This window comes from Paramormyrops kingsleyae, chromosome 16 (genome assembly GCF_048594095.1).
Source record: "Paramormyrops kingsleyae isolate MSU_618 chromosome 16, PKINGS_0.4, whole genome shotgun sequence".
Classification (NCBI taxonomy): Eukaryota; Metazoa; Chordata; class Actinopteri; order Osteoglossiformes; family Mormyridae; genus Paramormyrops; species Paramormyrops kingsleyae.
The window spans coordinates 24,917,550-24,943,228 of record NC_132812.1 but is presented as its reverse complement, the minus strand read 5'-3'; the positions used below and the strand labels follow the sequence as shown (position 1 = coordinate 24,943,228).

At 48.3% G+C, this 25,679-nt stretch overlaps 1 protein-coding gene across 2 annotated transcripts in view; it reads left to right on the top strand.

The window, feature by feature from the left end:
- The first annotated feature begins 6,176 nt into the window (after positions 1-6,176).
- Positions 6,177-25,679, top strand: part of LOC111852230 (receptor-type tyrosine-protein phosphatase-like N) — a 35,332-nt gene continuing 15,829 nt past the window's right edge. The window contains exons 1-13 of one of the 2 annotated variants that reach the window (XM_072700210.1): positions 6,177-6,484; positions 8,066-8,149; positions 13,129-13,179; positions 15,029-15,139; positions 16,565-16,670; positions 16,883-17,048; positions 17,169-17,505; positions 17,587-17,718; positions 18,806-18,840; positions 20,046-20,320; positions 20,936-21,022; positions 21,104-21,183; positions 21,944-22,008. In XM_072700210.1, the coding sequence (XP_072556311.1) occupies positions 6,409-6,484; positions 8,066-8,149; positions 13,129-13,179; positions 15,029-15,139; positions 16,565-16,670; positions 16,883-17,048; positions 17,169-17,505; positions 17,587-17,718; positions 18,806-18,840; positions 20,046-20,320; positions 20,936-21,022; positions 21,104-21,183; positions 21,944-22,008 (1,605 nt within the window). In that variant the 5' untranslated portion in view covers positions 6,177-6,408. The remainder of the gene's footprint in view (positions 6,485-8,065; positions 8,150-13,128; positions 13,180-15,028; positions 15,140-16,564; positions 16,671-16,882; positions 17,049-17,168; positions 17,506-17,586; positions 17,719-18,805; positions 18,841-20,045; positions 20,321-20,935; positions 21,023-21,103; positions 21,184-21,943; positions 22,009-25,679) is intronic. The other variant, XM_023827882.2, reaches the window with a different exon arrangement.

The window sequence follows — 25,679 nt, the reverse complement described above, 5'->3', positions numbered from 1 at the left end:
GTTCAGCTTCTGATCCGGTGGCATGAGGTATAAAAAAAGAACTTTCTAAATTATGAGAAATCACTGGCCCCCTCCTCAGCTCTGTTGCACCACAAACAAGATGGGGGGGGGGAGACGACAAGTTGTTAAGGCCCTTAATCATTCGGTTGACCGGGTCTCATCATGAATGTTTCCCGTGAGCCATAAATCCTGCCAGCCCCCCCCCCACTGGAACACAGCTGACATGGCTCGCCTCACGCCTTCGCCTAGCAAAGCCCTGACTCAGGAAATACGTCTCACTGGCACTGAGAGATGCATCTGCAGGTCTGCTAGTGTTAACTCTGCTCCTGGTGCACAAAAGACGACATCGACAACACGGAAAGCCTGTGCCGGCTGAACGGGCCCCTGCCGTCAAACACAAAGGCCCCCTGCTTACCCAACATGATGGGCCAGCTGTACAATCATCTTGTTTTTGAGACAGATTCCCTAATAGACAGAGGCTACCTAAGAAGGGCTGGGACACGAGGTAGCTTAGCGGAGAGGAACCACAGTGGCAGTGACCCTCAACTCTCTGCTTTTACAAACAGGAAAAGACTTATAACAACAACAATAATTATTATTATTATTTAGTTAACTAGTTTCTGTCACAACTGTGGGTTAAATGTGTCTGCATAAAAGGTCTTATGAATCTTTATACAGCGACTCAAAGACTTTTTTTGGACCACCTGCTTTTCTAGAAGGTTCTTGCACAATGAGAAATCGATTCACCCGCTGGTAAGCAATTGGCCACCTTCGAAAAACAGACACATCTCAATTTAGCGTTGCTCGAAAGTACTGGGGGGATGTGATTCCCGCCACCCCCTGCTTATGAGCGATGTTGCCAGGAAACGCCAAACAGAGGGGGTACCGCCTTGTGACCCGTTTCGGGCAGGCCGGAATTAGCATGGGCTCAGCATCGGACCGTGGCGTGACTGTGTCTGGGTCACGCAATTTCAGGACCTTGAAATATTTTAAAATCTGAATCATGTGCTCATTTACTTAAAATATGTACTGTAAATATACCTCTTTGTAATATACAGTGCACCCAGCATGTTTTGGGAAGCTTGCTTTATTCAGTACAAACACTACAAATTTACTGGTTTTATAGCAAAAATCATTACTTTATTCATTTATTTCAAAAAGATTCACATCACATTACAAACAACTAGTAGCTTAAAGTAAAACATTAATTTCAAGTAGTTGTAAATTGAAACCCAAATTATAATTCTAAGAGCTGTTCTGAGTTAAAAAGTTAACTGATACACAGTCTCATTGGCTGCTTATTAATTAGTAACACCTTTGCAATAACATAAAACACCAAACATTTGTGTTTAGTATCCCTTTGGGAGACAGTGGCTACAACTGCAATTAATAGCAAAATGGCAAGAAGACAACTGAATGAGTCAGTCAAAAAAATATGACATTTAATAAAAAGAAAATGTCTGTGCATAAGATATGTGCTGATATGTTAAACATTGCTTGTCAATGTATTTCTGTTATGAAACCAATAAATTTGCAATATTTTAACAGAATTAAGCCTGCATCCCAAGACTTTCTGTGAGCACTGGACATAAAAGTGAACATATACTGCTGTCAATTGATTGTGTATGGATTTAATACACACAGCCAAACACTGTTTTAAGTGCATTGTTCTGTAATATCAGGTCTTGCCTGTGCTTTGCAGGATGTGGAATGTGGGAGGTATGAGAGGATGGGGGCGTTTGGAGGGGGGGGGGGGGTCAAGAGTGGGTAATGTGGAATGGGGGTTGTGGTGCATCATGGGACTGATACTGGAGAAGCTTGTGACCGTGCCGCCAGCTGCAGTGGGTGAATAGTGTGTGTTTCAGTGCGGGGGCGTTGGTGTGGAGTGTCTTGCTGTCTCCAGGTTTAAATGCCACAACGTGCTGCATGGGAGGGGCGGGGCTGCGGCGGAGACGGCAGCGTCGCTGAAGCCGGCTGGCCGAGGCGGGGAGGTCATTTTTCTAAACATAACGCTGCTCCCAGGCAACAGCTGCAAACACACAGATGCAGATTCCTAAGCGGAAAGGTGCCACGTGGGGGAGCGAGGCAGTGGGTGGCCGCAGGAGCGGGCTGGGGGGGGCGTGAATGTAGTGTGCGAGGCCCATGAGCATTTCTGGGAAGGCTAACCTTTCTCGGAGCCCAGAAATAGATCGTCCATGACTCTATTAATGAGCCATTGCCTGAACACAGATTTTCAACATGAATTCAATGCAGAGTGAATGGAAACCCATCCAGATACATACAAAAAACAAAACAGGAAATTAATAGTTAATAGCCACCTTCTGAAAAGCCAGTACATGACTGATCTCCCAGTGAAAGCGGCTCTTTGTTCATTTTCAGACTTGTGGTTCCTGGGACCAGCAGATCCTCTCTACACCATCTCCTTCTTCAGGAAGAATCACTTGGACCCACATGCTTGAGGTCCTGGTAGCAGGACAAAGCGTGGAAGCGGCAACAAGAAGCCTCTTCATGGGACACTGTGTGGCATCTTCTTCACTGTGATGTTGCAAGGACACCACAGACATCTTCTTGATTGGGAAATCCCCACCAAGAGAACTATTCCAGACCGTCCCATAAGAAACGTGATAACTTCCCATGTTACATTTAGCTGCTCCCTTTATGAATTTATCCAAAGTCCCTTAATTTAATTCCTATTTCTATTGTTAAATGTAATACTGATACAGTTGTTGTTAAATATCTTTCCCAAGAGTATAAGACCAGGCTCCAACTAGGACTCAAGTCTGTGTCTTTATTTGAGGGTCATGTTTGTGTCTGTTCCGCTCTTTAAACATACAGGCATTTACTGTCTGAATCTAAATCAAACTTATCTAGTTATATACCCTCAAGGGCTGGTGTGTGCTATCAAATAAAGCCAGGGAAAGGGGCCCAGATTTAGTCCTCAAGGACACATTTTAATTAGTCTCTGACAGGTACCTGGACTTACCATCCAAATAATTACTTTCCCAAAGAGATGAAAGCAGGCACAGAACGTGCCGCCCAGCGCCTGAAGGAGAGAGGGGCGGCTGTCGGTTGATGTTCGGCTCCGCCGCGTGGCTGAAGGTCAGGACGTGAAATAAAAGGACAGTCAGAAACCACAGATGGCCTCTGGGTGTCACTGTAGCACAATATATCACGTCAATCTCGCTAAATTGCCTAAGGCAATATCGTGATGGTTTCTCAAGTTTCTATGCCTTTGGTGCAGGATATTAAAAAGAAAGAAATAACGTTTGAGGAGCTGTAAGGGCCAGAACATCCCGTGTACAGCTTTTCCTAAAAAGGCAGTGTTCAGCCATTTTCCCACATATCATTCTTTTCCCTGCTCCAGGCAACCAAGTTCAGAGATAAAGGGAGTGAAGGAGCGACATGATGAGATGATGGGAATAAGAGGAGCAACAGCTCACCAAGAGAGAGTGAGTGACAGAAGGAAAAGAGAGAGAAAATGCTGCCTGCCTTCCCAGGATATACTGTATCTGTACCTAAATGCACTGGTTATTCAAAAGGCTCCCAGTTACACCTCTATCCTGTCATTGGTTTACATGTACAGGCACCAGCAAACATGTGATCACTGCAAGCTGGAACCAGGATATAGTCAAACATTGTCCTGTTCAGGGCCATGTGGGTCTGGAGCCCATCGCAGAAGCTACGGGCGCAAGGCGGGGAACAACCCAGAATGGGGTCCAAACTCATTGCAGGGCACAGTCACACACCAGTCACGCCTATAGACAATCTGGTAACCCCAATTAACCTCGTGTTTTTGGACTGTGGGGGGAATCCGGGGTACATAGAGGAAACCCCATGACAACATGGGGAGAACATGCAAACTCCACACATATGGAGCCAGGGTGGAGACTCGAGCCCTGGTCCCAGAGGTGTGAGGGAACAGTGCTGACCACAGCGCCACCATACTGCCCTGCAAAACACTGCACAAGTATCTGGAGTCCTGCTGGAGGGCAGGGAGCAGTGGTGGCTCTAGACAATTTCAACTGGAGGGTCAGACTGGGGCCAGTTGTTCTGTTAGGGGGGTCAGATGCATTTGACCTTATTGCCCTCCCAGTATTATTTACAATAGATTACCAGCATTTAGAATCAAAAGACAATTTCGTAAAATGATAAGTTATTTATGCAGTGCTTTGCAGTTACATTTTACAGTTTTTACAAATATGAAACTCACTCTGTTTTCCTGTTTAGTTTGTCTTCCTTCCGCGGGCTTGATTTTTTTTTCCGTCGTTAACCTCGCTTTTCACCATCTGAAGCGGCTCCACCACCCGGCGCAGCCGCATTAAGAGTCTGTAAAGAAAATGTGCTTACATTTGCATTTTGCCTGTTCCCAGCGCACTAAATTTTAGCCTTCGTATATACATGTAAATAATAATAATATAATATTTGTAATACATTTATCTGCGACGGGTTGGCGCCCCATCCTGGGTTGTTCCCTGCCTTGTTCCTGAACCCCCCCCCCCCCCCACCCTGAATAGGACACACGGTTACAGAAAATGAAGGGATGGATAATAAATTAATTTCAGACCCAAATAGCATACATATTTAGGGGGGGCACATCCAAGTTGTCATGCCCCCCCCCAGAACCACCGCCAGCAGGGAGACTATTCCATGTTAAAGGCTGCCTTTCTGGTCAGCAACCAATCGAACCCTTTGAATGGGATGCGTCACTCCATTCAGGACAGAATAGCTTCGACAAACAATGAATCCATCACTCAGAAAGACTTTGTACTGTACTTGTCTTACATTTTATTTCAACATCTATACATTTTCGGTGTAATAAGAGTTTGTGCTCTGCAGCTTGGTCAAAGTACGCCTCCCTGTGCAGGACTTCGGTCACGTCCAAGGAGCCGACTGAACTGCCGCCAGCTGACTTACCTTCCACATAACTGCGCACTGGATAAGTGACTGGGAGATAGATGGGTGATTTGGCTGCATGCCTATTTTGCTTTGCATCTTGAGCCAATGCATGGACATCAGTTCTGAAGTTTTTGGATCCTCAGTTGGCCCTAGTTACTGCTGTCTGTCCCTCAGTGTCAACATCAGTTTTCCGCAGTCAAACAGTCTTCAGTTTATACCCAACAGATTTGGGTATAAACATTATGAACATGTCCCTACCAATATTGCGGGAGTCCCGTGTGCTTAGGGGGCCTGTTGAAACCATCCCTTCGCCCTTGATGGTATGAATGCCTAGAGAATCACCTCTCTGAAAATCACAGAGATCTTCCAGCAATGACAGTCAATATAAATGGTAGCTAAGACTGCATGGTATTTGTTATTGTAATTTGTTATTACATACATGTTGGAAAGTCCATCCATCCATCCATCCTTCCATCTTGTAAGTTTCCTAGTTCACCAAAATTCATTGTTGGGGGATCCTGTCCCTGTTCCGCAAAAGATACCATGATCCCATTGGCCAATTTTTAATCCCAGTACAGCTCTGCTCATAGCTATGGGATTAATGAGTTTGTTTGCTTTTTACAGCAGGTGGAGTAGTAATGTCATACGGCACAAGGCATCGCAGCGGGCAAACAGCACCGACCAGAGACGGCTGACGCCTGCCTGTCCTGTTCTGCATTGCAGCCAGACAACCTGTTGATGCCAGCTGCATCTGTGAATCATGCAGCAGACGTCAGTCTAAACGACAAAACGCTATATTTATTGCCTGCGTGTATTAACAATCGTCTTCATGCAGACAAACACGGTGTCTCTTGTCAGTTCCCGGTCTATGAAAAGGCCTGTCGCGGTCGGGAATCGCCCATGTGTTTGTTAGGACTCCTTGCATAAGATTACCGTCAGCTGCACCTGGCGATGCACACCACTTAGATTTTAATTATGTCAATATCCAGTCCCGGTTGGCGCGGTTCCTCGCCAGCGTGGCTGCACACATTCACGCGAATTTGTTTGATTGATGGAAGCTTTGCGAAAGATCAACGCAACGAACCGACAGCTTCCGTCCGGCTTATTTGTTAATCATGCATTATTTTCCGCCTATTGTTAGGCTACTGATTTGTTTTACTACAGAAACAATGGAAACATTTGTTTCCTGGTCTTGTCGCTGTGACGTCAATGTGGGTCTCCGCCACACGGCGTCGGTGACAGAAACGCCGAAACGGTGCGATACTTCAGCTCCCGATCCGTATCTGCGATCACCGTGTGCCGGGTTTTGCGCGTCTCTCTGTGCGTTTTACGCCCATTCTGCCAAACACACACACACACACACACACACACCGATAGCGCAGTTTTGCCGAGGCTATACAGATCCATGCCAACATGCAGTAGTATACTCCTCTGCGGCCAATAAAATATTATGAAGGTTTAATAATAATACAAACCAAGGCGTCTCCTGGCCCTGGCATTCTGGGTTATACCATGAGGCGCCCGCGGCTGTGGACCCTTCTGTGTTTGATGACCATCTGCTACCAGCTTGGGATGTCAAGCAGATACGGTAAGAGAAGAAGCAGCTACGGTCGGGGAAACGCCGAAGGATTATACCGCAGAATTAGAATAATGAGGTGGCATCAAAGACGAGAAAGTGAGCTGCCTTAGCTATTTATTGGGGAAAATGCTACTTAACACACATGAAAGAAATATTAAGATCAATATACTGACTAGAGGTTTACGCTGGACGTTGCATAACTAATTAACATAAATGAACGGAGAAGTAAAGTAAGAAAGACGTTCACATAGTTTCACAACGGGCGTTTGATTTCATATTAGTTTGAAGACGGTGAATACGCTGGGAATACGTTTTGCGCTTTGCATATTTTTGCATAAATTACTCAACTTCTGAGTCCTGGAGCTATGCAAATGGACATGATCACAGTACTTGCGGTTTATATCAAATATTACTGACGTTTGGTATTACGGTGTAAACATGCAATGTGTTACGCCGTGTAATTTATTCATACATGGCGTGATGAAAGCTATGGATGGTGGTTAGTGGGATCTAGGTTTTGGGAAATTCGCAAAATTATGACTACTAAACTTTTGAATACAGTACAATTTAGCCATTATTAAATATTGACTGGGAAAGTGCAAACCATTACTGAAAGGAATGAACCCAAATTGTATGTGCTATTATAGCTTTCTTAAAAAAGAGGTATATGGATGTTTCCCGTGGGCATAGTACTGGAGTATGCCTGTCAATAATTATGGCTACACATACATGTGAGTTTAGTGGCGGAAAAACAAAGTGACTAATTATACTTCACAGTGCGAAAGGATAGCAGTACACACTTTACCTTACACCGGTCGGCATGTCCGTGTGTGCGTGTGTTTTAAGTGTGCTTTCAAGGTTGCGAGTCACAGGTAAATGTTTGATTTCTTAGCTGATGAAGGTTACCATGGCTACCAAGTACAATAATCGGCTCGCGAGCCTGACGTGCATTTGTGATTTCACCATAAGCTCACTCTCTTCTTGAACTTTACTCAATTTGGCTGGTCTTCGCCATGACATAAATCAAAACGACATGGACGTTAATCAACGTTTGAAAGGGGGTAGTATAATTATAAATATCTATAGGTCTTGCCCTTGAAATACGGAAAATAATGGTGCATTTTCCCCGTGTTTAGGCGCTCTCACTGCAAATGGCTCTCCGCTGTCCCTGTGCAGTACACAATGCAGTAATTGATTTAATTTAATATTATTGCAACTCTCCAGAAGTCGCCAGTGCTTTGTGGTGAAATAGTGGCGACAGCAGGATTAGCAGCCCTATTACTGCGTTATTGACAGTAATGAGGACGCAAGATGCAGCTGTTTTCATTCACTTGCCTTTACATGAGGCACGACGTACGCTCCGGTTTCTCGGCCTGCCGGTTATTAGGGAGCCGCGGCTCCGGCAGACTTTCCCTATAGCGTGCACACGTATTCCGAAATTGTATTTAATGATCGTTCTAAGTGGAGCATTTTACGGCAGTTTGCCACTATGTAAATGTCGAGGCTGTTGACAAATCGTTGTGTCGTTTGCTATAAGTGCCTCGGCGTACTTAAAAAGTATCTAAAAGAGCTGCCCGTTATGTGTTTCAGAACCACGGAGAGCGACCTCCGATGCTCCGAAATCTCTACCACGCCGGGATTTCTCCTCACTTTTCCAATTCGGAGAACCCAAGTGTCGGTACATTTTTATTGTGTAGCTCAGCCCTAACACCTTATTACTCGAGTAGCGGTTTTATCCGGTGCCCTTGCCGAGGTTTATAAAGAGCTCTTTAAAAAGCCCTTTCGTTCTCCAGAGCTGGGGCTGAAAAAATACCTCTACGTGTCCCTCTCTGCTGCTTTGACAGACAGTACAGACCAACCCCGATGCTGCAGAGTGCCTCCTGCAGGACGAGAACCGCGTAGAGCTTCACCAACTTCTCTCTGAATTCTGATAGGAATCCTCTTGCTGTCCAAAGAAATGCAGTTAGCCTAAATTTTCCAAACCGTGTGTGGTGTATTTGATGAGCTGCCTGGGATAGACCACAGGCGCCCCCATGAAACATAAGTGTTTGGAAGACCATATATTCATAATAGTTTTGCTCTGCTTAATTGATGCTTTGATCGAGGGTACAGTGTTTATATTTTTTTTTATTTAGCAGACAATAGACAAGTGAGAAAACAGGGTCAGTTCCAGTCCCTGAAATATTCAGAGTAAAGGGCCCAATAGTGGAGTCACCAGCCGCAGGGTTTGAACCGGCAACCTTCCGATCACAGGCACAGAGTCCTGCCCTACAGAGTCGCACACCTGCCTGTCGAGTCGACATCCTCCATGTCGCAGGCCCTTCTGGTGCCCTAGAGACAGAATGCTTGACCTTTTCCTGGAAGGGTGCTTCTGCTGATTAATAATTATTAAAGGCTCAAATCAAGCTAAAGCGTATGTGACAGTCTGTAAAAACTCTGGATGCTGGTGACAACACACAGCACAAGCAATGGGGGAGGGACGACTTGCAAAAAGCGATTTTTCTTCATGCTTTGATCCGCGGCTGTAGAAATGTGAGGAGCGGGTGGCGGGGGCCGTCGGTCATGCGCTGCGTCCTGCTTTTATGCTCAGACTGAAAATAAACCTGAGAAAGAGCTTCAGCTGATGTTACCGGTCGAGTGGCTGTAATTCCTGCACGAGGCTGAAGGGCACGTCTGGAAATAATGTTAGCAACGTTTATAGCATGACTCCATGTGTTTAACAGATGCAGGTACATAACTGGGTCTGTTTAAATAATACGGAACACATGAAAAGTTATCTTTGCCTTTAAAGGCAAAATTGCATGTACATAAGCATATTCATATTTGAATATCCTCCTGAGACCCCACCCATTCATTTATGTCCATTGTAGTGGACATTTTGTTTTTGCATCTATCTTTTCACTGATGTAAGGAAACATATTTATTCCTGTTGCACACTAAAGAGGACATGCTATGAAATTAAAAATAAAAATTAATTTGAAAAAATCTAAATTGTAAGATGTCTTATTTCCTCCAAAGACAAATAACCTACAATTGAAGGACAGTTTTTTTCCTTGGGTCTCAGGAGGTTAAATAATGTATAAACATACATTTCATATGTGTACATTTATGTGTAAAACATGGGACAACACAAAGTCTGCACTTCCTGCCTTATGCGCCCTGGAATGGAATACAGCCCCTTACTGCACCCCCACGACCATGATCCAGGTTACTGGATGGATGGATGGATGGATGTTGGCTGTATCATGCTTTCTAAACTTTTGGCTGCAAATTGCCTGTTGTTGCCTTTTTGTTAGCCCGCAAACAGTATCAAATGCCACCCCCCTTTTCTTATATTAGCAAAGACTCACACCCACTTATGCTTGAAGAGAATAACTTGGTTTTAATCCTGCTTTTGCTTCATATGTGTAAAATTATTCCTAATCTGGGAACAGGAATGTAAGTGCCCTGCTGTAGATATGGAGTCACCACATGGATCACCTGTTTACACAAACTCCCCAAGCCCACCTGTGTGAGAAATTCATGAGCATAAATGCCCCCCCCCCACCCCCCCCCCCCCCCGACTCAGGAGATGCCTGAGTCACTGCTGACGTCCCTGTCACACATCTGCTAGCTGCCGCTTCTGGGGGTCTGGAAGTCGACGGGTCCTGCGACTTTGGGGGGCCGCCAGAGCAGGGGGTGGGTGTTCCGGGGGAGCGTCGATTTCCTGGTGCAGTGGCATTTTCATGGCATGTGGGTAGGTGTGCAAATAAAAGCACGAAATATATAAATATTTTCACATCTGCTTGTATCTTGTCTGGGGTGTGACCCTGTTTCACGCCCTGGAATGGGCTGTGTCTCACCCTATACTTCCTGGGACTGGCTGTCCACTGCTCTTTACTTCCTGGGACTGGCTGTCCACTGCTCTTTACTTCCTGGGATAGGCTGTCTGCTGCTCTGTACTTCCTGTGAAAGGCTGTCTGTTGCTCTGTACTTCCTGTGAAAGGCTGTCTGTTGCTCTGTACTTCGTGGGACTGGCTGTCTCACACCCTACACTTCCTGGGATAGGCTGTCCACTGCTCTTTACTTCCTGGGATAGGCTGTCCACTGCTCTTTACTTCCTGGGACAGGTTGTCTGCTGCTCTGTACTTCCTGTGAAAGGCTGTCTGCTGCTCTGTACTTCCTGGGATAGGCTGTCTGCTGCTCTGTACTTCCTGGGACTGGCTGTCTCACACCCTACACTTCCTGGGACAGGCTGTCGGCTGCTCTTTACTTCCTGGGATAGGCTGTCCACTGCTCTTTACTTCCTGGGATAGGCTGTCCACTGCTCTTTACTCCCTGGGATAGGCTGTCCACTGCTCTTTACTTCCTGGGATAGGCTGTCCACTGCTCTTTACGTCCTGGGACAGGCTGTCTGCTGCTCTGTACTTCCTGGGACAGGTTGTCGGCTGCTCTGTACTTCCTGGGACTGGCTGTCTCATGCCCTGCACTTCCTGCAATAATCTCCCAGGTATATGCTATACTGGATAAGACAATATAGAAGATGGCTGGATGGATGGATGGAAGGTGACAGTTTTATGCGGGATATGTTTTGTTCCTCCTCCCCCACCTTCCATGCATCAGCGGCTACTCATGGCTACTTTCTGGTTAAATATCCTGAATTCAGGTTCGCGTTTCTGCTCTAATAAGCAGCACACAGCTTGAGTCCACAGTGTGAGTGTCCTGGGTCCCCAGTGGTCACAGCTCCAGCCCCCAGCTGTGGTGCACGAGGGCCCTAGAACATGCTGGCTTTCCCCCCCGCCTCCACCCTCAGTTACCTGGATGGTGAATCCCCCCTCCTGGTCTTTCAGGTGTTAATCAGGTGCTAAAGAAAGTCTCTCCTGCCAAACCTGCAGTCTGCCTGTGAAGGACACCCCCCCCCCCCCCCCCACCCAGCAGTGCTGGAACAAGCTCCGGGGGCCTCCGGGGTTCCCTGATGTTCCCCTTCCCAGTATATGTAATGCATAGACAAATATGTTCATCAAATAAATAACTGTGAATATGACCAGTTAGTAACGCAACCCTACACCTGCATGGTTGTGCATTTGAATCGCAGGGGTTCTTCCTGTGTTTAAATGATCCTGCATGATCTTCCTCCATTGTGGGAACCAACCTCCTCTCTGGTGTGTTCTGAGCCACGACTAGACAATCAGTTATAGGGACGGGTGGATGAACACGAGGATAATCTGAACTGATGGGTGTGGAGAAGCAGGTTCGGGGTGATTGGTGAACGCGTGGGCCTGGATTTTCAGAAGCTCTCAGCATGATCCTGTGGTGCTCCCCGGGTTCTCCATCCATCTCGTACCTCTGTGCAAGCCTTAGATCTGTGTCTTTAGACGCTGTACACCCGGAGCGGCCCGGAGGCCTGGATTCACGTCGGGGGTGCTTGTGACAGTGTGCAGGAAGCTGGTAAGCGCTAGAGCCCCCCCCCCCCCCAGGCAGGCTCCTCCAGATGCTCCAGATGAGTCACCCGCAGCCGGTTGCTAGGTAGCCTGTGATTGTCTGTCTCCGCCGTTCTAAGTGCAGTTAAGGTGACTGCGCGGGCAGCCAGTCAGCCCAGCAGGACCCGAATGCCCAGGCCTTTAGAACCTGAGCGCCAGGGTGTGCAGGCAGAAAAAGACCACAGAAACTGAGCTGCAGTCGCGATTAACACCCCGTCAGCTTTCATTACAGCTGCCGAGATTGGAGATCATCTTCTGTCCCTCGCGGGGCTGAAGAACATTCTGAATATGAAACCTCCTCATTAGTCTGCCATTAAACGCCCTGATGGGGGCACAAGCCCAAAGCCACTGGTCATGTTCTTTTCAGCTGAAAAAGATTTTTTTATTTTATCTGTGACTCACCAGTGCTGCTGAGTTTTCTGTGAGCCTGTGGTCGGCAATCAGTGAAGTAGATCTCCATCGTTTGTGAATTAAACACAACCGCCTGTAGCTTCAACTGGCAACTGTGTGTTTTTTTTTTTTGTTTTAATCACATCTGTGTTTGCTCTCCTGGGCTCCACCGACAGGCGGGCTTGGGTGGGGCGGGGCTGGTGTTTCCCCCCCGCACCGTGACAGTGACGTGGGCCAGACTTGCCTGACCTTCTGTGTTTGAGCAGCTGTGTGGGAACCAGGATGCAACCCCCCCCCCTCCCCCCCCGTCTGGCTTTGAACTGGACCAAAAAACACCAAAACTTGCCATCATCTCACTTTCGGTAAAACGTCTCACGATGGGTTGGGGGTAAAAGTCAACTTTAGCCTGGTGGAGAGGGTGGGCTTTCCATGCATCTTTATCAGTCTGGAAGAGCAACATGGGTGTAAAGAAAGATCCTGAAAAATGATGTCAAATTGTCAAGTTGAGCTCCGAGAGCACATGTTCCAGTCTAACCAGTGGCAGGTGTTCTGGCTGGAGTTTTACCATAAGAGAGATGGACACACGCCTTTCTTCAGGAGAGCAGACCATTTACCCGCGGTGAAGCACATAGTCCTTTCTGACAGACACCAGCACCTCCCAGAAGGCCGTGCAGTGGGCGGTGCAGAGCTGTGCTGTGTTTACCGATACCACACTGCCAGGCTGATCCTTCCCCTCCGTGTAATTCCCTCTCTCTCTCTCTCTCTCCGCCTGTCTCTCTCTCTCCCTCTGTCTCCCAACCTCAGGTTGTCTGTTTGAGAGGAAGTTGTGTCCCAGAGGTCAGCGGTGTCTGGATGGTAAGTGCGTGTTTAGCCAAGGCTGCCGTCACGCTGTGATCTTGTCAAAGACCTCCCGCTCGCAGACATGCGTGCCCCCCCCCCTCGCCCTCTTTGGCATCATGTGACACCCCCCTGCCCCCCCCCCACACCCGACATATGATTAGTAGTCAGCTTCCGTTCACATTATTCTCAGTCAATCTCCTTTCATCATGATTCTTAATTCATGCCTGGTCCCCAAAGGCACTCAGCGTTAGGTTATTATTTAAGCTTTTAATGAATATTCAAATGAGATTTTCTGACACTTTAACTGATCCTGCAAGCTAAGTCCAAATGCATAGATATCCCATAAACCTTTGCGGCTTTACGCAGGCTATCCGTGCCATGCCATCTCCACCCCATCTCTACATCCAAGAAGAAGCCCCTGTAACCCCTTAAAGTTCTAAGAAAGTCTGTCTATCAAAGGAATGCAGTGTTTATGGTGCTGTCCTGGAGCAGACCAGGGTTTGCTGTTATGGTATGACTGTCTGTCCCATATACTCGCCTCCCCTCACGTGAACAGTGCTGCTATAGCCAGACCACATCTGCATGAGTGGTACCAGCACCAACACGCAGGCTAGTGCATTGGCATAGGAGAGAATTTGATATTAGGGGCCACGATTACGTAATATAAATGTAAATCCGCCAGACGGCCCCAGTTCCTACGCCCCTGGGCCAGTGTGTAAATGAAAATCTGTGGTGAAATTTCAGCCAGTTTGATCTGACAGCCCTTGGTAACATCTAAAAAAATCCAGTCAGGTGATATTTTAAACTGGAGGAATCTGGCAGCAGGTTTTAAAATGCTTCGGCAGAAACACAGGAAGAGTCTCAAATTAATGCCCATCACGCATCATCAGCCTGTGTGCTCATACCCTCCTTCTGGGGAGTGTAAACACAAAACAATGCCTTTCCATGTCACCTGCCACTCTCCTGTAGGCCAATCACAGCGCTTCCCCTGCTGTCTCCCTGGCAACGCTTGCATCATTAGGCAGACAGCGAGCGAAGACACACACTCCCTCACAGCCACTCAGCCCAGAGAGATGACTCACTACCACACAACTCTCTCCCTTTCGGTCTCTCTTCTCTTTCTGCTTCTCTCTTGCACACGCAAACACGGGCCACACATGAGTGTACACGAATGACACGCACATGCGGCCACTTTTGAACAAGCTCCTGCGTTGCTGGTTCTGAAATGCACGTTAGCCAGGATGTGCAGTGAGTTGCTTCCTTAGCTGTAACGCTTCGTATTGTGGGGCGTGGCCGGCAGGGTCGGGGGGGGGGGGGGGGGGGGTCACCTCTGACTGGGTCAATTTTGGGTAACAGAGAACAGTGTCGCAGTCTGCTTCTCTAACACCTTTCCCCATTGAAAGAAAGCCCCACGAGGACATTCAGAACAGACCAGTAGCCAGAAATAAAACTCAGTGGGGCCCTGGCAGCCCCCTGGGTACATTTTCGGAGCAGACCGTGTGGGTTCACTTCTGCCCCGCAGTAGATTTTGCTGACCAGGGGAGGGAATTAATTTTGGGGCAGGGGGATCAACTAAAATGATACTACCTGGCTCCATGCCTTGTTGGGAGCAGACACATTTTCATGGGGCGGGGGTCAAACCCCCCAGGCCTCAGATCTCCATAGCCTGCCAGTCTGTGTAAGCATGACACCGTATGGGGGTTAGTGTGATTGTGACCTTTTGGGGGCCTATGGGATGTTACCATGTTGCCGCTGTCTTCCCAAAAGTCCACGCAGCACTAAAACACTGCGAGCGCGTTAAAGGTGTGTGATCTCAGCAGCTCCCCAGCTCTGTGTGTGTGTGTTTCCGCGCCATGTGTTGCAGATGCACTCTTCGGCCAGTGCCAGGACTCCCAACAGCAGCGGGTCCAGTACCAGGTGTCGGTGCCGGTTCTCCAGAAGCTGCAGGAGGTTCTGAAGCAGCTGATGATGCAGGGTGAGCTGCGATGTCGGAAAGTGATGCACCACTTGTACATAACTGTGACCTGGCACTTCTTGTCTAAAGAAGATGAAGCTGCGTTCTTGCTTCTATGTGTGGAGACCAAATGAATTATATGCAAGCTGACTAATCTGATGGTACAGGGAGGACTGACTCCATACAGGCCTCTCCTGTGTGTGTTCTCAGAGCACTTTGTCCATTACATTTCATATTATATTTTTTACATATTCAGCAGACACGTTTGTCTAAAGAAACAAGTGAGGAAAATAGCACATTACAAATATACCCGCTGCCAGGGACTCGACTAGGCATGAGTGCAGCTAGACTGAGCTTCCAGTGAAGGCCCAGTTACCAGTGTAAGCAGTGCTGGAGCAGAAGCTGCACAACTTATAACGAAGCAAGGACCTAATAAGACTATTCAAGCACCAGAAGTGCAATTAAGAACATTCAGGGAATGTAAAGAGGCATCCGGATAGTAGAGAAATTCGAGGAACAGATGGGTCTCGAGGAGTTTGTTGAAACATCTGGGGTGACCCTTCTCACAAGGTGGGGGAGCACCAAGTGGCGTTGGTCTGCTTACCGGATCGGGCGAGAAGGTACGTGGGTCTCGAGGAGCCTTTTGAAGGAGATGAGTACCTGTCCATTGATGGACCCTAAAGTCAGCACCAAGGACTTAAACTTACTGCAAGCACCAAAAGGAAGCCACCCAAGGGAGATACGGAGGGGCGTGATATGACAGCGATTAGGCTGGATGAATATAAGACGTGCTGCCATCCATGCAGACCTCTCCTGTGTGTGTGTATCCATACAGACCTCTCCTGTGTGTGTGCATACATACCTCTCCTATGTCTGGTTGTCCACACAGACCTCTCCTGTGTGTGTGTGTGTGTGTGTGTGTGCATACAGACCTCTCCTATGACTGTTTGTCCACATAGACCTCTCCTGTGTGTGTGTGTGTGTGTGTGTGTGTGTGCATACAGACCTCTCCTATGTCTGTTTGTCCACACAGACCTCTCCTGTGTGTGTGTACATACAAACCTCTCCTATGTCTGGTTGTCCACACAGACCTCTCTTGTGTGTGTATGTGTGTGTATGCATACAGTCCTCTCCTATGTCTGTTTGTCTACACAGACCTCTCCTGTGTGTGTATCCATACAGACCTCTCCAGTGTGTGTGTGTGTGCATACAGACCTCTCCTATGTCTGTTTGTCTACACAGACCTCTCCAGTGTGTGTGCGTGTGTGTACATACATACCTCTCCTGTGTGCGTCCATTCAGACCTCTCCAGTGTGTGTGTGTGTGTCCGTGTCCGTTCCTACAGACCTCTCCCGTGTGTGTGTGTCCATACAGACCACTCCAGTGTGTTTGTGTGTCCATACAGACCTCTCCAGTGTACATACACTGACAGCTGTCTGCATGCAGGTCTTTCCTGGCAGGATGACATAGTCCAGTACGTCATCTCTAAGGAGCTGAGCCGCGTCCCTCAGTCCCGCACCCCCGCCACTCCCTGGGACGGCCCACCTCCCCAGTAAGGATTTCCTGTCTATTCACTGTGGTACCAGCACCTTCCTCTGCCTCCTGTCACCACAATGATGCTTAACATTTATCACGCTGTAGTTTTAACTGCAGTCTTTACAACAACATTCCTTCACATCAGCTCGTAATGCTGCTGAATCTCTGTTAAGTGCTTCAGAGTAGGAAAGACTTGCTATGTGACGGTAACTGCCTGGATTCTTCCAGGCCCTACCAGCCCTTGGACAAGTCGTCTTCTAAGCCTCTGCCAGATATGAGTCAGCTGAATCCAGCCACGGCACAGCGCTATCTGGACCCCGTGGCTGCACCGGGCCGACCCCAGGCCTCCCTCCGCATGCAGGCGCCGGTGCCGGACCCATACACCTACCGGCAGGTGAGCCGGCATGTGCTCACGCCTGAGTGCACACCGTGGTCGATGAATTCTGATTCCCCGGCGGCGTTCCCATTCCTGCCTGACAGTGCCCCCCTCCTTGTTTCTGCATCATCCCTGCAGTTTGGGTATCCGGATGAAGAAGAGCGCTCCCTCAACTCTCTGGACGGAGCAGAGTTTGCCCGGCCTTCCACCTCGCACAGTCGGGCCGGCTTGCCAAGGGCTGAAGAACGAGGCCGGCAGCTGCTGGAGGATGTCCTCTCCCTCTATCTGTCCCCTGGACAGCCTTCCTCCCGCCACCAGGCAGGGGTCTCCTCCCGGCCCATCTACAAGGCTTTGGATTTGCCTTTAGACTACTCGGAGAACCTGGTTCTGCAGGAGGAGGAGGAGGAGGAAGTCGGCAGCCAGCCACAGCAAAAGAAGGCACCCCAGAACTACGGCACTCTCTCTAGGCTGGATGGTCAGTACTTTGCCTGTTTCCCCTCAGGGGGGCGGTACCTGTCTCCCACAAGCTGACCTCTCACCTTTCCCCCCAGTACAGAAGCGACTCTGAACCAGCTGGTTGGTGTGTTGAAGCGGTACGGAGTCAGTGTGAAGGACCTCTCCCCGCAGCAGCTGGAAACCCTGATGAGTGCCCTGCGGCCTCATCCCATCGAAAGCCTGAAGGCTCCAGGTATGCTAATGTAGCCACATGCTAAAGGGAACCTCCCAGGCATGCTAATGTAGCCACATGTTAAAGACTAATTCCTGGGGTATGCTAAGGTAGCCACATGCTAAAGGGAACCTCCCAGGCATGCTAATGTAGCCACATGTTAAAGGCTAATTCCTGGGGTATGCTAAGGTAGCCACATGCTAAAGGGAACCTCCCAGGCATGCTAATGTAGCCACATGTTAAAGGCTAATTCCTGGGGTATGCTAAGGTAGCCACACGCAAAAGGGAACCTCCCAGGTATGCTAAGGTAGCCAAATGCTAAAAGGTACTTCGCAGGCGCTAAGAATGAATGTTGCATTTATATGGCACTTTCTCAAGACACCCAAAGCACTTTACAGAACCAATGAGGAGCCACTTCATCCCCCACTACTGTGTAGCCCCCACCTGGATGATGCAATGGCAGCCATTCTGCACCAGTACACTGGCCACACAGTAGCTAAGGTGGTGAAGGAGCAGGAGAGAATTCACCAGTTAGATACAGCGGATGATTAGGAGGTCAGATTTAAAAGGGCCACAGTGGGCAGCTTCAGCCAGGGCATTGGGGTACCACCCCTACTCTTTTGAATGATGCCCATGGATCTTTTATGACATCAGAGCATCAGGACCTCTTATGCATCTCATATGAAGGATGGTACCCTTTTTACAGCACAGTGTTCTTGTCACTGTACTGCGATCCACAAAGACCCCAGGATGGGCCAACACCTCTTCCAGCAGCAACCCAGCTTTCCTAGCAGGTCTCCCATTCAATTACTGGCCAGGGCCAAACCTGCTTAGCTTTATATGGATTACCCAGTCTGATCTGCAGGTGGGACAGCTATGGTGGCCAAATAGTAACGGGTACCTCCCATGTATACAGAAGATATTATCAAAAGATTGATAGGAAATGTGGCATCCATGTGGCTAGGTGTGCACCCAGCCTTGTGCTCTTTGCTGCCAGGGACAGGCTGCAGGTCGCACTGTGACACTGGCCAGAAAGAGGATGGACATAATACTTTTCCGGTTGTTTATTATTGTGTGAATGCTCTGATGTACTATTTTTCTTGTCCAGATCGGCTCCAAAAGGCTGAAGCCACAGGGAAAAAGGTAAAGGGAGGTCTGGAGGTGACCCTGCCCTGCGTGGGTTAGCAGGCTGGGGGTTAGCAGGCTGGGGCAGGCCCTTCTGCTGGGGCCACAAGGTGGCCGCATATGTCAAACGACATCCGGGTAAAACAAAACCGAACAGTCCGTCACGTGCATAAAACGATGCCACCAGCTTGTTTGGTGCCACGCCATAATCAGAGAGGGCACAGGATGGTTTTGATACAGCAGACACACATGCAGAGCGCAAATAAAGGTTCTGTGGCAGATGCGTGAGTCGTTTTAATAAAGGAACAGGCAGCTCTATTAAAGAGGAAGCTTCTCTCCTTCTTTACAGCCATTTTTGGTTTAATACCAGCATCGACACGGACAGGGAAGCCAACAATCAACACGACACTCATGGCTAATGAAACACAGACATTCCACAGCAAACATTACGCCGTTAAGACATGCAATATTAATAAAGAAATATGACTGCACTCATTAATTTACAGTTTGCACAGATACATGCAGTGTGGTGTAAAGTATACGGGTAACTGCATAATTAGTCTTGCTGACCCACTCTGTCGGGTCACATTATGTCAGCCAATCATGGACAGTGGGCGGGACCAGAACAAACGAAAAAAATCACTTCTGGGACCTTACACAGGCGATGTGCTCGTATGACATCCTATTGGTGAAACGACGTCGATTCTGTTGATTCTGTTTGAAACATACGGCCACCTTTACCCAGATATGATGTGATGTAACGCAGGTACAAGCTGCCTGAATATTACTGCAATAATTACACACCTTTGCACAAAAACAAGACTAACATTGACTTTTGAACTCAGTGGTTGGCGATAAACCTAATGATTGTAAAAGATATTAGAAAATGTAAACATTTTTACAACTGGCACTGGATGTGGATAAGCTATGCAACCATTGCAGTGTCCTTGTATTCATTCAGTTAGCTGTAGATAGCATTTTAACATCTCTTTTATATGTTTGGATATTAGGTATCCAAACAACATAGGCAGAATGACCTCATGCTTGTAATATTTCATTTTCTTATCATCTGTTGTTATTTCATCTACTGGCCATAAGAGGGCAGTGTGTATTCATAGAGACATTGTTTGGGGTAAATATTTATGACAGCTCATCAATAAACCAAAGTAGATGATTATAGTAACTAAAAATGGGACAATGGCAGTCCGAATCTGCTCCTGCAGGCGCTGCTGACAGAAGGTGTGATGATGCACGAAGGTGACAGGGACCCCTTGCCTGCCCCCTCGGTGGACCTGCTCCCTCTCCAGCAGCCCCCCCCTAAAGGGGCCCCACCAATACAGGCAGTCACGGTGGGGGGTGCTGCATCAGGGTCGAAGGCCATGCTGTCTGCTGAAAACACAGGGGGGAGGACAGTATCAAAGGCCTCCAGTGCAGCCCTCGGAGGAGTGGACAGCTCGTTGGCCCAGGAGGAGTATGGATACATAGTCACCAACCGCGGGTACGTCTCACCCACGCAGAACATTCCGATCCTGATGGGAGTTTATGGGTCACATTGGTGAGGCATGATTGCTGAGGCATGATGGGAGTTTATGGGTCACGTTGCTGAGGCATGATGGGAGTTTATGGGTCACGTTGCTGAGGCATGATGGGAGTTTTTAGGGGTTACGTTGCTGAGGCATGATGAGAGTTTTTAGGGGTTACGTTGCTGAGGCATGATGGGAGTTTGTGGGACATAATGAGGCATGATGGGAGTTTATGGGTCACGTTGGTAAGGCGTGATTGCTGAGGCATGATGGGAGTTTATGGGTCACATTGCTGAGGCATGATGGGAGTTTATGGGTCACATTGTTAAGACGTGTTGGGAGTTTTTAGGGGTTATGTTGCTGAGGCATGATGGGAGTTTGTATGACACGATTAGGCATGATGGGAGTTTGTGGATCATGTTGCTGAGGCATGATGGGAGTTTGTCGTTCACATGGTGTGGTATGACGGCTGGCGGTAGGTCACACTGGTTTGACATTAGGGTTGTTATGGTGCTCTCTGGTAAAATAAAAGACCTGTTTTTGCATAATTTTGCAGAGGTATAACATTTGTGCACCCCTGGTCCCTGCAGACGACTCAGCCTCTATGATGGGGTGCGTCTTTTGGAGACCTTCGCTGACAGGATCCACCTACCCGCCAGCACATTCATCAACATCAGGTGAGGCCCCCGGCTGGCTCCCACATCTGTCAGTCCTCAGCAGCTGCTACACCCACAATCTTCCCCTGCTTGTCATTCCAGTGTGGTGGGTCCAGCCCTGATGTTCAGAGTCCGACAGAACCACCAGAATCTCAGTGCCAACGACGTGGCTGATAAGGCCGGTGAGTGACCGACCGTCGCGGTGAGGCAGAATCCCATCCTTCACCGACTGCTATGGGTGCTCTCTGCCCCCCCTACCCCCACCCAAAACCATTTACTTCATTATGTCTGTGAGTTCCGGAAAATTCTAAGAGAGCAGCAGAGACAAAGGTAAAGACAGACAGTGGCTGATAAAGACTTTGGCTGACGGCAGTTATCCTCTGGGAGTCTAAGGCTATTCAGCGAGAGCAAGACAAAGATGTTTTAGCTCTTTCATCATCCACTGGCAGATAAGTGGAAATTAAAACATATCTGTAACAACATTTTAATTTCCTTTAGACAGCATGTGATGAGTGTTGTCTCGGACACGTCCAGTTTGTAGTGGATTCTAATATGTTGTGCTCTGTAGCAATATGCTGACCTACAAAGAGCTATGTAGACCAGAGCTGTACTATCGATCTCTGCAGGTATTTTGATGCATGTAACATCACTGTGATACTGTAGCATTTAAGATGGCAGCCAGCGTGACATCAAAACCTTTCCTCTGGTATCGGCAGTAAGCTTGACAACCCGTTTAAGGTCCGGTTCTCTTGGTGGAGACTACAGTGTCTTTTACTTATTACTGAACCTTAACATGGATCATTCTGGAATCTGGCAGTAGCAATGCAAAGGCACTGGAAAGTTTCTACCACTTTGACGCCGTCGATTCTTCTCAGGTGTCGGTAGATCTCGGGAATTGCAGCTCGTGTATTTTTTAAGAAGGCTTTTTGATTGGTCCCACAGTGGCAGAGAAGACCTTCCTGGAGTCTGAGACGGGCCTGAAGATCCTCCAGACAGGAGTGGGAGAGGTGGGTCAGAACCTTCCGAATCGCCTGCCCCCTTTTTGGACAAACCCGCTTACCTCCGGGACATACAGACACGTGCTCGGTGAGCTGTTAAGCAGCAGTTTCCAGGCTTTTCCATGAACGCTAGATGTTCCCTGATCGTGCCTGGATTTGGGGTGAACGGCCCCCGCCCCATCCCACTCTTTCCCTCTCACCACACTCCCTGTGCCCCCCTTATCATCTGCTGTCTCTTTTCCCATAGTGCCCTGTCCCTCGTCATTCTCTGCCTGTCACTCTTTTTGTTACCTCTGTCTCTGCCCACCCCCCAGCTCAGGGCCCCCACTTTCCTCTGCTCCTCTTTGTTCTCTCTATCAGAGCATATTCAGCACCCCCCCCCCATTGCCCCTGCCGCCTCGCTCGAATACAGCTGTTGTGGACCTTTGAGTCCGTGATAATGTCCTTTGTTGCCGGCCTGCTGTTCATATTTTTAATTATCCCGCCGGCGTCTGTGTGGAGGGCCGCGCAGCGCTCGCCTCTCTGCCTGGCGTGCGGGCGGCTGCGTGGGGGTCTGTGTGCCGCCACTCTGGTCCTTTCTCCCCTCTCCGCCTCGGTAATGAGACCTAGTTGCACCTGCCTCTTTTTAAAGTCACTCTATTATAGAGAATAAATCCGGCTGACCCCTCTCTGCCCCCGTCGCTCACCGCTGATGAATTCGCGCATTTGTTATTTGCCGTTGCTGTGTCACGGCTCTCCGTTCCATAGAGAACATTGGTGGGTGGGGGGTGAGAGTGGGAGGGGCTGCCAGACCCCTACTGTGATTATCCTGCAATTTTGTTAATTGTGATCGCTTCTTCGTACAGTGAGGGGTGTACACGTGTGCACTCTTTCTCTCTCTATCTCTCTCTCTCTCACACACACACACACATTCATATCTTTGTGGGGAATCTATTCATTTCTATGGACAAAACCCTAATCCAGACAATGACAACCTGAACTCCTACCCAGCCTCAATCTTAACCATAAGTAACCAAAGGAAACACAAGACTTTTGGTGTCTTAAGTTTTTTGATTGCAGTCACAGGTTTTTATGAAATTGTGTTTCTCCTTGTGGGGACCGAATGAAAAGACGTTTTACCTTTTTGATTGCATTAACAGATCTTTGTAGGGACCTGAAAAACGTCAAAATAACCTAATCCACACACACACGCACACACACACACGCGCGCACAATGCCATCCTGAGAAAGTCTACGTCACTGGAGAGAGAGAGGGCTTTCTGAGGAAGGTCTGCGTGGCAGGACTCCGGACCCCTTTGATAAAACGATACTCCCTTTTCTGTGTATGAGGCAAAGAATCCAAACTAAAAATGTGGTTTGGGGAAAAAAAGTAACCCCTCCCCCTAATGAACCCCTCCTGCCTGCCTTTCTGCTGTCTTCAGTCTTACACGCAAACTGCCTGTCAGACCTCACGCTGTGTGATGCTGCTCCGTGTGAGAGTGTTTACCGGGGCCTGTAAGCATCAGACGACGTCCGCTGCTGACCGCTGTGGCATGGTTGTGTTTTACAGGTGCCTTGTCATCATGTACTGGGTCGCAGGCTGGGATTTCCACCCATCACGCCGCATGCGGCGTTTCTTCCCACGGTCCAGAAGTGCAGTTAGGTGAATCGGTGTCTCTAAATTGCCCTTAGTGTGTGTGTGCCCTGCGCTGGGCTGGCATCCTACCTAGAATTCTCCTCTCCTTCATGCCGGATAAATCCTCAGAAGATGGATGAATTATTCTAACATTGCTTATAAAGCCGTCCGTGATTGGTGGTGGGCGTTGTCCTGAAGCGCAGGAGCGCCCCGTAATCTGACAGACACGCGTTTAAAAAATGAATCATTACACAGCAGCCGTGAGTTAGAAGCGGAGACGGCGCGTCAGTCCCAGCAGTCATTGGACATTTCGGTCGGATTATCCAGAAGCTGACGGGTCGACGGCCGTTTTGCTTGTGCGCGGGGGGGGGTGGGGGGGGCTCATGCAAAATAACGAGGGGCAATTAAGCTGCCACCCTAGACGGTGCATTTAAACTGCAGACACATATGGAGTATGAGTCACATGACGTTCAAAAACCAATGAAATGCAAATAGAAGAACGACCTGCAATTAAAGTTATTAAAGTAGTAATACTTTTAAATGCTATTATAGTTCAGTACATTAATACTATAATAGCACTAAAGTGTTCAGAACAGTGTAGTCTACTGCATGATACAAGTGTATTAAAACTTAATAAACCAGTGTGGTGAAATTGAAGGTGTCTAATGGTAAGATTATGCCCGTGTAATGTCAGGTTTTGGCTGGCACCCCGATAGACGTTTACCTCCTGATTACTGAGCCACGCTTTGATGCGCCGCAGTCTTGCTGCTTGTTTTTGGCTTTTGGCTGGATGTGCTTCTCCTGTGCTGCTGGCCCCTATTATAATTAATCAGATTTTCCATACGTTTGCATGTATCTGCCTCATCGGCGCGCCCAGTAGCGCCCCGTTACGCAAATGGCCGAGGGCCGTCGGCACCAGCGGGTAATCGGCGACTCTCACCTTGAACCGCTGCTGCTCCGCTGGGATGCTAAAGCTCTCCCTGCACATGTGAAAATACAGCCTCTGCATGGAGACTGCAGTCTATTCAACAGCCAAGAGTTAACTATGGACAGACAAAACTCAAACGTTAGCCAGGATAGATGGGATTTTAGTGCATTAGCAGAGAGCATGAATTTTGTCTGCATGCAGATGTAAGAGCATAAACCCAGACCCGGGGGTGCAAGGGTACTGTGACATGGTTACAGGGATCGTGCCCCCTCACTAATTTCAGATGCATGCTCAGGTATTTTGTTCTAGACACTGTGATGAACATTATCCTAATTATGGTTCACTCTGATGAGTCCGATCTGAGCAGACTCCTTATTTAATCTCGTATCTTTGATCCAGTTCCTTTCTATTGATATGTGGGCATGCAGGTTTACAGTTCCATGACGGCGTACCCTGTCAGAAGGCACCGGAGCCTGCTGCAAGGCGCGTGAATAACGAGTGCATTTCAGGCGATCACATGATCGATGACAGCGAGCACGTCAGCCAGCAGGCTTGACGGGGGAAGTCCTACATCACTTTGGATTAGAGTGTGACCTAAGCGGCTGAATGTGGATGTTCTTCAGACCTCCAGTCAGCAGAGGCTCTTGTTGGCTGGGTGTCCTGCTTGGGGAGGTCGGGAGGTCAAAGTTAGCCTCCCTGATTTGTGTAAGCTGTATACTTCTGAAGATAACATTCAGCACCATCTGTATGCATGATCTGCACGTGACCCTGAGCTCTGTTCATAGTGCCTTCAGTTCGTCATGTTAGAAAAATCCTGAACTTCATCCTAACTAATTAAGAGCTTAAGGAGGGGAGTTCATATTTATTTATTAATTGAGGGGTCTGAGCTGGGATATCCCGTGTCTTTGTGCATGAAAGGCTTCAGATTGTGAAACTGACTTTAAATCGTGTCTCGAAGGTACATCCTGCACTGAGTGATAGTAACCCCAAAAGACTTTTATCAATTACTTTATAATATTACATTACGGGTATTAAATTATTTATAATTCATCCATATGAGATGGGGGCCCTCCCTCCATCTGGCTACCTCCCTTTGCGCACTCGCCCTTTCACTCCCCCCCCCCCCCCTCGGTGGAT